The sequence below is a fragment of the Macaca fascicularis genome, chromosome 11 (genome assembly GCF_037993035.2).
Source record: "Macaca fascicularis isolate 582-1 chromosome 11, T2T-MFA8v1.1".
Lineage (NCBI taxonomy): Eukaryota > Metazoa > Chordata > Mammalia > Primates > Cercopithecidae > Macaca > Macaca fascicularis.
In genome coordinates this window covers 21,437,611-21,453,027 of record NC_088385.1, presented here as the reverse complement: position 1 = coordinate 21,453,027, position 15,417 = coordinate 21,437,611, and the positions used below count along the sequence as shown (strand labels likewise).

The 15,417-nt window shown below is 37.7% G+C and overlaps 1 protein-coding gene across 6 annotated transcripts in view; it reads right to left on the bottom strand.

Moving 5' to 3' along the window:
• Positions 1-246: 246 nt before the first annotated feature.
• PIK3C2G (phosphatidylinositol-4-phosphate 3-kinase catalytic subunit type 2 gamma) overlaps positions 247-15,417 on the bottom strand; it is a 422,558-nt gene continuing 407,387 nt past the window's right edge. For all 6 annotated transcript variants that reach the window (XM_005570265.5, XM_074005892.1, XM_005570267.5 and 3 more), the window contains 2 exons: positions 10,646-10,771; positions 247-3,185 (listed from right to left, as the gene is read on the bottom strand). In XM_005570265.5, the coding sequence (XP_005570322.3) occupies positions 3,033-3,185; positions 10,646-10,771 (279 nt within the window). In that variant the 3' untranslated portion in view covers positions 247-3,032. The remainder of the gene's footprint in view (positions 3,186-10,645; positions 10,772-15,417) is intronic.

The window sequence follows — 15,417 nt, the reverse complement described above, 5'->3', positions numbered from 1 at the left end:
GATTTGGGAAATATTCTGAAGGTGGAGCCAACAGGACTTCCTGATGGACTGGAATATACATACACACACACACACACACACAAGCATACATATATTTATATTCCAGTTATGTAAATATCATGTATTTCATGTATTTCAAATGAGCCCGTATCAGCTCTCATATCAGGCACTCACATTTTTCAGTTAATGAATGTATAGACTTTTATGTTTATATGGTTATGTAAATGAACATACAAAATAGTTTAATTTTTTTCATACACAGGAAAACATTTAATTAGCAAGGGTTTACATTTTTTCAGTAATTTGAAGGGCAAGGATTAAAAAAAATTCCAAGTAATTCTCTTAAAAAATGTGTGTGTATACACACACACACACACACACATAGAGAGAGAGAGAAATTTGGGTTAGCTTCAAGTTTTTTGCTCTTAACAACTGAACGATGGGTTTGACATCAACTAGGAGGGGAAAGGATGTGGATAAAACAGGTCTAGTGGAAAAGAACTCTAATATTTTCCCTGATCCCTGTGTACTTTTGGAGATACTGAGTTTGGGATATTTATTAGCAATTCAAGGGGGATATTAAGTTGGTAATTTGTTACTCATCTCTGGAATCTGGGAGGTATTCTGGGTTGGAGTTATAAAACTGGGAATCCTCATCAGTGTTCAGATGATATTTAAAGCCTTGAGAGTAGACGAGATCATTAAAGGAGTTAAGCTTGATGGGAAAGGGGAGCAAGTGGTGAGCCCTGGGAAACTCCAGCACTGGAAGTGGCGGAGAGGAGCATGCTCCCACACAGAAGACTAAGAAGGAGAGACAAAAAGGAAATGAAGCTAAACTAAACTGTAACTAAAAGGAAGCACAAGAGGATGGAGGGTATTGGAAGTCAAATGAAGAAAATATATCCAGGAAGATAGACTTACTCATTGTATCCAATACTGTTGACAAGTAAATTAGAATTGTTCTGAAAAATAACCTTTGGATTTAGCTAACTGGAGGTCAGTAGTGATCTTGACTAAAGTAGTTTCATTGAAATGGTGGGAGCAAATACCTGCTTGTAATGGCTCTAAGAGAAAATTGGAGGCAAGAAACCAGAGGCAGTAAAGACAACCATTTTGAAGAGTTTTGCTGCAAAGAGGAGCAGGGCAATGGGTCAGCATTTGGCAGGGAAGTAGGGTAACGAGAAAGTTTTAATTTTATGATGGAAGACATAACATCATGGTTGCATGCTGTCCAGAATTATCCAGTAGACAGTACAGAAATGATGCTTTGAGTAGAAGAGGATTTCAGTAGCAATGTTTTGGAGTAGGTCAGAGGAGATGGGATCAAATGTACACGTTGGGAGACTGGTTTGGGATAGGAGCATGGGTAACTCTTCTCTGGTGATAAGCATAAAAGCGGAACATGGAATTTGCTTACCTGGGTAGATGCAGTCGTGAAAGTCTGTGGCAGTTTCTTTTGACTGATTCTAATTTTTAAGTGATGTAGGAAACAATGCCATCAGCCGAGAGTGAGGATTAGGGGAGGAGATGCTGAGGTTTCAGCAGAGAGAAGGGTGTATAATGGTCCAGCAGAAAGGGAGAGTAATAGACTAAGAACATACAGAATTAAGGGCTCATTTGACTTGCGTGATCATGCATTTCAAATGAGCCCATATTAGCTCACATCACACACTCAAATAATTTTCAATGAATACATTTACATGCTCATATGATATATAGGAGGTGATGGGAAAAAGCTTAGTTTTTTTTTCATTCATACACAGGAAAACATTGAATAAGCAGGGATTTAAATTTTTTCAGTAATTTGAATGGCAAGATTAAAATTTTTTTTTTCATTGTTTTAAAGAATGTGGAGGCCGGGCGCGGTGGCTCAAGCCTGTAATCCCAGAACTTTGGGAGGCCGAGACGGGCGGATCATGAGGTCAGGAGATCGAGACCATCCTGGCTAACACGGTGAAACCCCGTCTCTACTAAAAAATACAAAAAAAAAAAAAAAAAAAAAAAAAACAACAAAACTAGCCGGGCGAGGTGGTGGGCGCCTGTAGTCCCAGCTACTCGGGAGGCTGAGGGAGGAGAATGGCGTGAACCCGGGAGGCGGAGCTTGCAGTGAGCTGAGATCCGGCCACTGCGCTCAAGCCTGGGCTACAGAGAGAGACTCTGTCTCAAAAAAACAAAAAAACAAAAAAACAAACAAACAAAAAGAATGTGGCATAGTGCATTAAATTTTACCCACTGTGCTGGTGGAAATCTGTGGGATAGTTTGCCATGGTAATGGTGACTATGAAAGTAGGTTCAGAAGTAAGGAAAATAATGTGCATAGATAAGAAATTTGATCAGAAGGGAGAGTTTCAGAGTTTCAGATCTTGGAGTTGAGGCATAACCAAGTTTAAATCATGCCTCTGGGTGGGAGAAATCCAGTGACAATGAATTGATTGGTGGTGAAGAGGGTGAAAAACTACAAAGAAGTTTTTGCCAACAGTTAAATTTAAGGATTTCGGGATTTATGTTTTGGTTTTCTGACAGAAAATAATACAGCATTCTGCTGAAATATACCAATTCCCTCAATAAGTAAGATTATGAGTAGGTCTATAGGTATATATAATTTAAATTTTAAAAATAGATTACAGGTATACCTAGATCTTGAATTAATTGATGAGGTTTATTTATATGATTGTATTTCTTATAAAATACATTAGAAATACTGCTTTTAACTGTAGGCACACAATTAAAACAAATGTAAACCTATGTTTAATTTAAAATATATTAAAAACATTTAATAAAGGTCTTTTATTATTTTACACATCAAATTTCATGCAATCAGTACTCCACTGAAGGAGAAAAGATTATGGAAAAAGCAATGAAAGCACAGGTAGAAAATAAACAACACAAAAAACTAATTCTGATTTTTTTGGTGTCCTTAATACCCTGTGCTATCTTTGACAACAAAGATGCCTTACTTACGAGATTCAGAGGCCCAGAAGTGGAAAAAAATACAAGTAGTTAATGAATAATGCATATGTTCATAGCAATGGTCAAATTATACTGTTTCCTAATGGGTACCATTTTTCTTCATCGAGTGGGACACTACAGAGTTGGATGTTAATTGCTCCCACAAACACAGTTTTACTCTTCACAATAAGCATTAAGACATGTCCTTGGAGCTCTGTGACTTCATCATATACTACCTAAAAAGGGAGAAAATAATGAAAATATAATTCAGAAATGCTTAAATACATCTCTTTTTTGAGTATTGCTTTTAATAAAAAAAAAAAAAAATTAGCTGCTAATATCTTGTACCCTGGCATAGATAGGTTAATGTCAGACTCTTTTATTTCTAACTTTTATTCTGAAAAGCTAAAGGTTCTGCTAACATAACAGAGTTTAATGACAGGCTATTTTTGTAAGAATCCTAGAATTTACTGATTCTACTAAGAATTGCCCACTCTATATTTAGAAAGATGGCAAATTACTCTCTAGGAAGAAATTTAAATATTCTTTACCTTCTATATCCTGTAAATGTACAGCTATTATGTATTCATAAAAATAAAAAAAGAACATCATTCTTCTGTGTTGAAGGTTACTGAGGAAAAACAGACCAATTTTTTTTTTTTCAATTTTAGATTCAGGGGAATAGACGTGCAGGTTTGTACCAGGGGTATATTGCGTGATGCTGTGGTTTGGGCTTCTAATGATCACGTTACCCAAGTAGTGAACATAGCCCCCAATAGGTAGTTTTTCCACCCTTGGTCTCCTTCTTCCTTCTTCCCTCTTTTGGAATCCCCAGTCTTTATGCTTCCCATCTTTGTGACCATAAAACAGACCAATTTCTATGATTTCCCTTTGCTACTTAAATGCAGCACAATGATATTTTCTTGTACATGTGCAGAAGTAATACTATGGTTATTTATTCAAAATTGCTAATTTTTAAATTATGAAAATACATGTTCATTAAATAAAATCTGTATGAAACAAACAAACAAAAAATACCAAAAAGGAAGAAAATAATTGGAATTTTCACCATTGGGAGATAATTACAGTTAACATTTTGATGTTCTTTTTGTTTTCTATATATAATCACTGATTCAGAATCTGACTTGTAATTATGCTTTATATACAGTTTCATGTCTTGTTCTTTTTTTGTGACTTTTTTTTTTCAAAAGGGATCTGTTCAGCTGTCCTTTCATAACGTGCAGGAAGTAAGTTACAGGTCCATCGGCAACCCGCAGTGGTAAAGCAACGTAAAGGTATATTACTGCAAAGAAATTATTTATTTATCATGAAAGGAGGAGAGAGCTGAGTGGAAATCTGGCATGGTTACCAGGGAAATGTCTTAGAACACATTTAGAAAAGGAATTTCATATACTGCTACAAACTTGCTTGCTTTTTACAGGCAAGTCACAAGATAGAAACTTTCTCAATATATGCCAACAAGAAGCAGAGGAGACGACTTCAGAGGGCAGCCCTCTGAGTTCACTGGGCGGCCTCCCCTGTGGGCACGGATTCAGTTTCCAGTACTTTGCACAGCATAGGCCTACCTTTCATTACATTATCAGTGAAATTCAGTTCCAGATCAATCTGCTAGTGGCTCTGAATAATGATTCACTTAATAAGTAAATAAGTTCAATCAAAGGGCATGAGATACAATCTGATATGCGAATGCGGTCTACCCTGATCTATGTGTGTGCTCTTGGCTACCTCTACTCTCATTCCATACAGGAGATTATGGTTTAGTTTTCTAATGTTGCTCATTCACATTATTCCATTTCACCTATTGAGTTTTCCTGGGATAATAAAGGATTTTAAGAGTTGCCTTAAAAAAATCTCAGAACCCTACCACTGTAATTCATGTTTTTTAACAACTGGACACCCAATGCTGCCTGGAAATCTTTCCAGGACTTCCGAGTAAACTCCTTTTCCTTTTCTCTAAGTGGCTATTTTGAACTGTCTGAACTATTCTCCATTTTTCTTCCTGCATCATGTTCAGCTGATGAACTCCTCTCTTATTTTACAGAGAAAACAGAGAAAGGAACCCTCAAAGTGTGACTGTATATGATGCAGAAAAATGGGGACGTCTGGCTAAGGACTCTGTGAATTGTATGAATAAGTCATAAATTGTAAGTTTTTAAAAAACATATCAATAATTTATATTTTCATGAATCTGTTGTCAACTGTGTGTTTTCTCATTTGCATAATGATGATAATAATCCTTACCTTTTAGCATTATAGGGAGGAAGAAATGAGATAATGAATATAAGGCCTGCTACAAAGCCTGGAACATATTAGACACCAATAAATTATAGCTGAAAAAGATCCATCAAATACACAAAAAGGAACAGTTGTTTCTTAATATTTTGCATCAATTGACTGGAGAAAACCCTTCCAGACAGAACTGAGTCTCCCAGGTATTTAGCAAGCTAAAAGCTTCAAGAAGTGACTTTAGGAATTAATTGCTTTCCTGGTTAAAATACAAACATTTGAACTTCCAAAGTTTTTTATTACTTAATATATTTTTTCCCTTGGTTTTATTAAGAAAAGTTACTTTCTTAAAAGTGACTGAAGTTTTATAAACATGTAATCATTACACATTATAGTTGATAAATATTTATTCTAATTGCTTTGGCGCATCCATAATGTTGTTAAATAGTAAGTACTCTTTTTAACTGAGCAAAGAATAATTAGTGGCTAATGTTAGCAAAGTACAGAGATGATTATATTCTTTGAGACCTTTTGTCAAAGGATTTAATATATATTCTGCATACTCAGAACCAAAAAAAAATGGTTCTGGTACATACTCAGAACCAAAAATAAATAGCTCTTTTAATTTCTCTTTCTAATAATTTTTACCTATAGGCATGAGCTAAGTCTTTACTACCTTCTGACAAATAACTAAATGTGTGGGTTTGGAATTATTATGTCTAATAGAAAACACTTAAGGTAATTCATATCTATTAACATATATGGAACATTCCAAGAATGTACTGAACATTAGTTGGCACAAGGGTCTAGTAAATAATTCTAACGTGTATTTTCATGATTGAAATGAGAGAACAACAAGATAGGAACTGAAGTGTCTCTAGTGCTTGTGGGAAGTGGTAGAGGAGGCAGGATAATGAAAGAAAGAGCTCAAAAGTGAGAACAGGAGTACTCCGTGGGTGGAGACAGGTAGGAATAACACAGCATAGTGTAGTGCGGTAACCATGAGCTTTGGAATCAAGCAGTTCTGGGCTTGATATATAGTTGTGTGACTTCTGGGTCACATTGTCTTCACTTACAATTTTCATCACATTGAAGTTGCAATAAGATGATAACACAGATAACAATAACTATAGCTTACTGAGTGTGCCATATACTTGGCATTGTGTTAAGTAATCACTTTATATTCTGCAGGATATTTTAAGGCATGTAAAATGCATAGAATGTTCCTGTTCTGTTCTAATTTTCCCTTTATACCTTACAACAGAATAATATATAAGAAAAGATTATAATATACAAAATATATTGATTATAAGCATGTAATTTTGTCATAGGGTAGAAATTCTGTATTTCTAATGAATTGTGAGAAAAATGATTTTTTTTTTTCTTTTTTTTTTTTTTGAGACGGAGTCTCGCTCTGTCGCCCAAATTGGAGTTCAGTGGCCGGATCTCAGCTCACTGCAAGCTCCGCCTCCCGGGTTTACGTCATTCTCCTGCCTCAGCCTCCCGAGTAGCTGGGACTATAGGTGCCCGCTACCTCGCCCGGCTAGTTTTTTGTATTTTTTAGTAGAGAGGGGTTTCACCGGGTTAGCCAGGATGGTCTCGATTTCCCGACCTTGTGATCCGCCCGTCTCCGCCTTCCAAAGTGCTGGGATTACAGGCTTGAGCCACCGCGCCCGGCAAAAATGATGGTTTTTAACAAGATGGCAAAAGTAATGGCGTGGAAAGAGGCTTTGGAGCCCGGAATCTCAGCTCTGCTTCTTCAAGCTGTATGGCAGTTCCCTGAGCACTCACACCCCCAGCCCCAGCCCCATCTTGAGACCAGCCGTGCCTATCACTGGGATTTGTAAATGACAGGGGTTTTCAGGGAGACTGCTGATGAAGCCTAATGGGGCTCACTCTGCAAAGGGTCAAATAGACAAGCTTGGCCCTGCATCAAAGCCTCAGTATGTGAAGGGTGGAGACTCTGTCACTTGTCTGTGTCCCCGACCCAGCCTTTCTCATCTCTGGATATTAAAGAGAAAGGAGGATAGGAATAAAAATAAAAAGAACTATTTTCACAAAAGGCTTTGTAAGACATTGGTATGCAATGTAATATCTTCTTTGTACTCCTCTAAGAGATTTATATAAAGAGGAGAGTGAGGTCATCCTCTCCCACTTCACAGAACAGTACACGGCTTTTACAGTTTGAGAAATCCCAGCTGTGGTGAGTGGTTGATGCAGCAGTACTCGGCGAGGCGACGGAAGCGGAGGAAAAGTTTAAAACAAGGTAGATGCCCTGTGATAACTCACTGGGCTCTCTAGTCAGCACTGGGTTTATTGGTAAAGACATCTAGTAAGGTGTTCTTGAGGCTGCACACAAGAGACTGAGGAATTTGACACAAAGATGGGGTCCTACATCACTACTGAGGGCAAAAGAAAGTAAAATCTGAGTTAAAAGCTAGTGTGCTTCTTTGCATTTCTTATAAATATTCTTGTTGAGTTGATACAGACACAGACTGAAGAAAATTAAATTAGCCATTGTGGCCTTTTTTTCCTTTTGGCTCTTGGAATTCAACCAGCTTCGTTGCTAGAATTGTTTATATGATGTAGAAACCTCTTACTGTCCTAATGCCTACACTACTAAAATCGTCACTTATGCACACACTACTTCAAATTTCTGCTTGATTGGACTATGTTCTGATTAGAATTGGCTATGCATGGGCCATGGTTTTTGAAGCAATTTAAAATGTGTCCAAAGTATAAAGTGTCTATTCATGCGACAAGTATAGATCAATTGAGAAAGATTTGTAGTGATTTTTAATCAGTGGGGTATGGATATGTGAGGACCTAGATTATTGCAAGCCCTCAGAAAAGTTATATGCACACCAAGAATTATAAAGTAATCTTCCAAGAATATATATTTACTACTGTTTTCTTATAATACGTAAAGCTTGAAATAAAACACATGTTTATTTAAATTATTCTGAATTGTTAATGGTTTCTTGTTATTACATGTTTTCTTATACTGAAAATGCTCACGCCTCGCACAGGTTCTGAGAAGTTTCTTGATAGTGAGGCATGGAGACTTGTACTCAAAAAGTATGAAAAGAAACAGTGATATATTGTTGGGAGGTGTACACTTCTCACTGTTGACATCATGACAAATAATAGTGTGAAAATATTTTTCCTTACTAGTTTAGAGAATCTCTTTCTATAGATGCAGTATATACATGTATTTGCATTTTACACATACACACACACACAAAAAGTGTCACATATAAAACTACCCCGAATATTTATTACACATCTTTTTAGAGGTAACTAAGTGTTAAAAATATTAAAAGGATAAGACATTTACCCTGCCCTGGAGAAGTTTATGATATACTAGAAGAAAAACTGTGTAGGACTGAAGAAAGGATTATAAATGTGGTGTGAGTCCACGAGGTGACAGTGTTCACAGAGTTCACATCTGAGGTCAGTCTCAAAGCAGGCAGAGAAGGGCAGAGAGAGGTGAATGGTGGCATGAGTTCTATCACAAAATCCTAACGTCCATTCAGGGAATGACAAGCTGTATGGTGTGATAGAAAATATGGCTAAGTATGGGGCAACGAAAAGAGTATAAGAACACAAATATTCCCCACTGATTTTTGACAAAGGTACAAAAGAAATTCAGTGGAGGAAAAATTGCCTTTTCAACAAATAGTGCTGGAATAATTGGTATCCACAGTGGGCAAATAAAGAGCCTTGACTTAAACATCACATTTTATTAAAAATTTAACTCAAAATGGATAATGTACTTAAATGTAAAATGTAAAGCTATACAATTTTTGGAAAAAAATGTAAGAGAAAATCTTTGAGACTCAGTGCTAGGCAAAGAGTTTCTTAGTTTTGACACCAAAGGTACCATCTATAAAAGAAAGAATGAATGCAGGAAAACCTGATCTAAAAGTGCCTATGAGACATTCAGATGGAGCTCTCCAGTAATCAGGTAGAAGTGCAAGAGAGGCTGGGCATGGTAGCTCACGCCTGTAATCCCAGCATTTTGGGAGGCTGAGGCGGGCGGATCACCTGAGGTCAGGAGTTTGAGACCAGCCTGACCAACATGGCAAAACCCCGTCTCTGCTAAAAATACAAAAATTAGCCAGATGTGGTGGTGGGAGCTTGTATTCCCAGCTACTTGGGTGGCTGAAACAGGAGAATTGCTTGAACCTGGGAAGTGGAGGTTGTGGTGAGCTGAGATTGCACCACTACACTCCAGCCTGCTTGACACAGAGTGAGGGGCTCCATCTCAAAAAAAAAAAAAAAGCTGGAGACAGAAACCAGGGTTTTAGGAGTCAATTCAGATGCAACCTACCTATAGGTGATAGATAAAACTTTGTGGATCCATAAGATAATTGTGGGAGTATGTACAGGAAGAGGAGATGAGGGTGGATCATGTGACTTCAGCAAACAATAATATTTTAAGAGAAAGAATAACAATGAAGGAAAATGAGAAAGTAGTTAGTGAAAACGGAAGAGAATTAAGAAAAGGTACAACTCAAAAAGCGAAAGGGAGATTTCAGGAATGGGGGTGTGGACAGTAGTGCTGCTGTATAACTGATCCAGGCACGAAAGCCTGAGGGCTCTTTGGATTTGGCAGTTAGTACTTTATTCAAGGGGCATCAATAGACTCCTATCAATAAAGGTCAGAATCCACACTGCAAAGCATTCAAGGGTGAAAGGGAGAGATGAAGGGAAAGCAGGTCATGTAGGTTAATTTTGGAAAAGTTTGGAGGTGATAGGGAGGGAAAGAAAATTTGCTTAGCAAGCCAGAGTTGGGGAGTTTTTTGTTTTTGTTTTTTAGTATTTCTGAGTGCAGGATCCTGTGGATGAGACAGCCATAAGAAAAGGAACACAAATAAGGAGCTGAGCAAGGTGCAGAGGAGATGGGAAAGGATGGAATCAAGAGAATAAATGTAGAGGCTTGCCTTAGAAAGAAGTTAGGGAGTTGAATGTTCAAATTGCACATTACAAATAAATTAGAGAGCTATTTATAATATACGTTAACTTCCATTTGTATTTTGTATTTATTTTTTAGTTTTTCAAAAGGGATTTTATGAGATTTACTGTTATACCCAAGGTAGTATATGATAAAATTATTAGGTAAGGAAAATCAGGTAAAGGAGAATAAGGTTAGAGAAAATAAGATGAAGTCAGGAATAATGTTAGTATGCAAAACAAGTCTTGGGCTCTTGCTGGAGGTTAGCCACAACTTGCAAATTGGTTTATAAGAGCTTTGAAAGCAGTATCTGTATTTTCCAGTGCCCATAGCATCTAGAAGAGTGATAAGCATACTGCGACTATTTCGGAAAATATCTTTCCTTCATGAAATAATGCTGCCAATTACTGCAAATTTTCCATATTTGGTTGTTAAACTGAAAAAAGGTAAGAAAAATACAAAATGACTGGACAAAAGATGACTCATACTTACAATTTCATTGTAAGTGGGGTCTGTACATTTTGGAACAGATTTTGTTTTCCTCCTACGAACTTCACTGGGATATGGTAAAAGATAAAATTCAACATGTGCACTGGGCGCAGAGCCATCTGGGAGATGCTGCAAAGGAAAATGGTTATAAATATTAATGCATGTTGCTATCAAAGAAAACAAATACAGAGCTACTAAATATCCAGACCAAAGGCAGGATCAGGATTTATTACAGTCATTTTGTTGATCTGAAAATAAGAGAAAATCAAAAAGAAATTCATCAATGCTCAAAGATAATTCCAAACTACAGTTTAAAAGAGTAAAGCTGGCCATCTTAAGTGTTGTGTCAGACAACTATATTTAAAGTCCAGTAGATATAATTTACTTTAATTTTTTGCTGTAAAATCTAAATTTTCATTTTGACAGATATGGTAAAGAGATAAATATTAGCCACAAGCAGAGACAAAAATATAAGTGCCTCAGGATGCTGTACACCAGTTTTGAAAATTAAAAATTCAAGTTTGACATATAAAATGAGATGTAACATTTAATAATATGTATATGTATATTATGCAATATCACATTTTAAAATAAAATATAGTTAAAATATTAATTAGAGCTATAACTTTAATAAACTGACAAGATTTAAAAATGATAATAATTATATGATCTAAATTACACTAAATTATGTTGGATAATCTCTTTTAAATTGTGGTCTATGGTGCTCCAAAAGTTGCCTAAGGAGTTGTCTGAATAGCATGGCTGAATGGGTGGATCTCCGGACCTCCACTCCCCAGTTCTTCCTTAAACTCTCTCCTCCTCAGCTACTCATCCTGGCTTCAGAACTTGTTTCCACCTTTTCCATCTTGCCTTCAAATCTGTTATGGATATGTTAATTTCGAAATAGATCATTTGAAGAACGACTCCCCTGTTTCAAAAATCTGGAAACCATCATACTTGAAAAAAATGGATTTTACCTTTGTGATCTTGAGCAACTGTAGAGTAAATGGTACTAAAACTCTGAATGTCTAGTTTTATAAAATAAGAAATATTTGTATAATTTATATTTAAAGTAGATGATTTAAAAATAAAACTTGAGGGATTAAGTGCTTGTTTTGTTTACTAATTCTATTAAATCTAATTTTAAAGAAATATATTTTAATGTTCTGAAATACAGAGATGTTCACATGTGAAAAGCCAGTGCACCCCCACACTCAGCTCCATTAGCTTTAATTTCACATCTTTCTTCAGAACTCACAAAAGCATATAGTAAAGCAAGAAAATATGATATATATTATTACAGGACTAAATTTTATTCAGTTCTAAATGACACATTAAAAATTATATCATTGGGAGTTTGGGTTTTTATTATAGTTATTAACAAATAAGATAAAATGTATCTGGACACACTCATTTGTCAATGTTAAGAATGAGGACTGGTACTTTAGTGGAGCTCAAGGTATACCTCTGCCATTTGATATCCTTCCCCAGGAGGGGAAGCACTGAAATCTATCAATGGTATAATGAAATCTTCAGTGACACAGAAAGAAGTTGCTATTAATATTTGGGAGTAGATTTTTTTTTGGTGAGAAGAATGAAGTGGTAAAAGTGTTTCTGCTCTGTTTAACTCTCTGTCTTATCTGTCTTGGAATTTGAGGATATCCTGCCTATAATCCCTAGATACTGCAATTTAGTGGGTAAAACGTGTTTCTGGAAATGGATTTTCTGATTGCAAATCTGGGCCCCCAAATTTGCCAGCTATGTGGCTTTAGGCAGGTGTGATGGTTAGTTTTGTGTGTCAATATGGCTGGGTCATGGGATGCCCAGGTATCTGGTTAAACATTATTTCTAGGTTTGTCTGTAAGGGTGTTATGTGGCTCAAGCACTGCATAAATGACCTAAAACTTCTATGTGTGCCCTGAAGGAGACCCTTATCTCCTGTACTGTAGGGCTGAGATTGCTTAACACCAAATGCAGAATCTCAGCTTGACACTGGTTTAATTACAATGCAAGTTGAACTCCAAGCTTCACGAAGTGTCTCCTGTTAAAGTGTTACTGTTTAACAGTAACTGTTAAAGTGAAGCATTGATGAGATTCTGTAAGTTGGGATGGCGGTTGTGTAGAAAGTCGCTGATCAAATTTGGGACATGGAGCTCCTAAATTCTGATGAATCTTCTTTTCTAGTGGAAGTGGCCTCCTTATCCCCAGTGGTATCTCCTTCTCTACTTCATCTCCACCCTTGGGGAGGATCAGCTCTGCACTGTCTAAGCAACTAGAGATAGCCTCCTCTGAGGCAGCTGCTATGCAAGACAATTTTAATTCTCCTGAGAAACCCTTTACCTCTACCCCATCTCTCATCTCTCTCTGCTCCTAGCCCCATAACCAAACTCAAATCCCAGCTGGCCCCTAAAGTTGAGGTTCAAAGTGTGACCCAGGACGATGTGTGCTACACTCCAAAAGAATTACTAGAGTTTTTTAATTCATACAGACAGAAATCTGGGTAACAGGTGTAGGAATGGATACTAAGAGTGTGAAACGATGGTAAAAAGAACATAAAGTTGTATTAAGTTAAATTTTTTTGTTGTTCCGGGCTCACTAAGCAGAGATTCTTCATTTAATGTTGAAGCTTGGGGAATCAGAAAGGGTTCTAACAGTGTGTTGGGTTGGCTGACACATGGACCAAAAGGTGGACAGGCTGGACCTGCCTTGATTTAATGTAGTGGAAAGGATTAAAAGCATAGGGAGAGTGGATCCATCATATAAGACCTACTCACCCACACTGAGAGTAATCAGAAGACACAATTTTCAACAACACTGTGAGAAATAAATTTGTGAGGGGAGGCCCAGCATCCTTGAAAAGCTCTGTGATCACTCTTCTCTGTAGGCCAAGCCTCATAGTAGGAACTGCAGTCATCGAATTGGGAAACTTAAATGCAAAGCGGGTAATTAAACCCCAGTGTGGCAGGGGCCAAGCTGCCTTGCTAAACTGCCAAGGTCAGGGTGAGTGTGGTTACCATAGCGGACTGCAGGGTCAAAGCAGCTATTAGAACAGTCTGATTCCTGTAGACCCATGACGTAGGCTAGCTTTTATGTGTTCCTTGAAGTGAAATCCATAGGAAGACTACAAATTCTTATTTGATTTTTTTGTAAGAAAAAAAACTCTAGGTCAAGTGAATAAAATCTTATCTGAATCATAAAAACAGAGAGTTGTGGCCTCTCAATTCCTAGACTTGAATCAGCTTACAGATCCAGAAACCCTTGAATGAAGGACACACTGGGTCCCCTTGAGAAAGGACTCTTGGATACTATCCAAAATGTATACTGTTAGTCTTTATCCAAAGGGACCTATGGGTTTTTCCAGGATAACTGTGCACTAGGGGAAAGGATATAATCAGATCTTTTGGGAACTACTGGACACTGGCTCTGAACTGACACTGAATTCAAGAGACTCAAAATGTCACTGTGGACCACCAGTTAGAGTAGGGGGCTTATAGAGGTCAGGTGATCAATAGAATTTTAGCTCATGTCTGTCTCACAGTGGGCCCTGTGGGTTCTCAAACCCATCCTATGGTTACTTCTTCAATTCTGAAAGGCATAATTGGAATAAACATAGCAGCTAGCAGAGTCCTCACATTGGTTTCCTGACCTGTGAAGTGAGGGCTATAATGGTGAAAAAGGTGAAGTGGGAGTCACTAGTGTTGCCTCTATGTAGGAAAATAATAAACCAAAGCCATGTCACTGGGGGGATTTCAGAGATTAGTACAACTATCAAGGACTTGAACGACACAGGGGTTAGGGGTGAATCCCACCACATCCCCACTCAATTTGCCTACTTGGCTACACGGATGAATCTTGGAGAATGAGAGTGGATTATCATCAGCTTAATCAAGTGATAACTCCAATTGCAGCTGCTATACTAGATGTGGTTTCACTGCTTACACAAATTAAGACATCTCCTGATACCTGGTATGCAGCTATTGACCTGGCAAACGCTATTTGTATCAATACCTGTTAACAAAGACAACAAGGGGTGCAGTGACTCACGCCTGTAATCCCAGCACTTTGGGAGGCCCAGGTGGGGGGGATCACCTGAGGTCAGGAGTTCGAGACCAGCCTGACTAACATGGAGAAACCCCATCTCTACCAAAAATAAAACATTAGCTGGATGTGGTGGCACATGCCTGTAATCCCAGCTGCTTGGGGGCTGAGACAGGAGAGTCACTTGAACCCAGGAGGCAGAGGTTGTGGTGAGCCGAGATGTGCCATTGCACTCCAGCCTGGGCAACAAGAGCAAAATTCCATCTCCAAAACAAAACAAAACAAACAAAAACAAAGACCACCAGAAGCAGTTTGCTTTCAGCTGACAAGACCAGCAAGTCACCTTCGCTGTCCTACATCAGAGGGACATCAAATCTCCAGCTCTATGTCATAATTCAGTTCACATGATAACACACTGGTCCATTACATTGATGACATTACGCTAACTATAGACTTATTTGTGAGACTTTTGCATGTCAGAGGGTGGAAAGTAAAGCTGACTAAACTTCAGAGGACTTCTATCTCAGGGAAATTTTTAGAGGTCCAGTGGTGTGGAGCATGTTGATATATCCCTTTTAAGATAAAGGATAAGTTGTTGCAGCTGGCTTCTCCTACAACCAAGAAAGAGGCACAATGCCTAGTGGGCCTATGGGATTTTGGAGACAACATACTCCTCATTTGGGTGTGTTAACCTGGTCCGTTTGCTGAGTGACTGGAAAAGCTACTTGTTTTGAGTG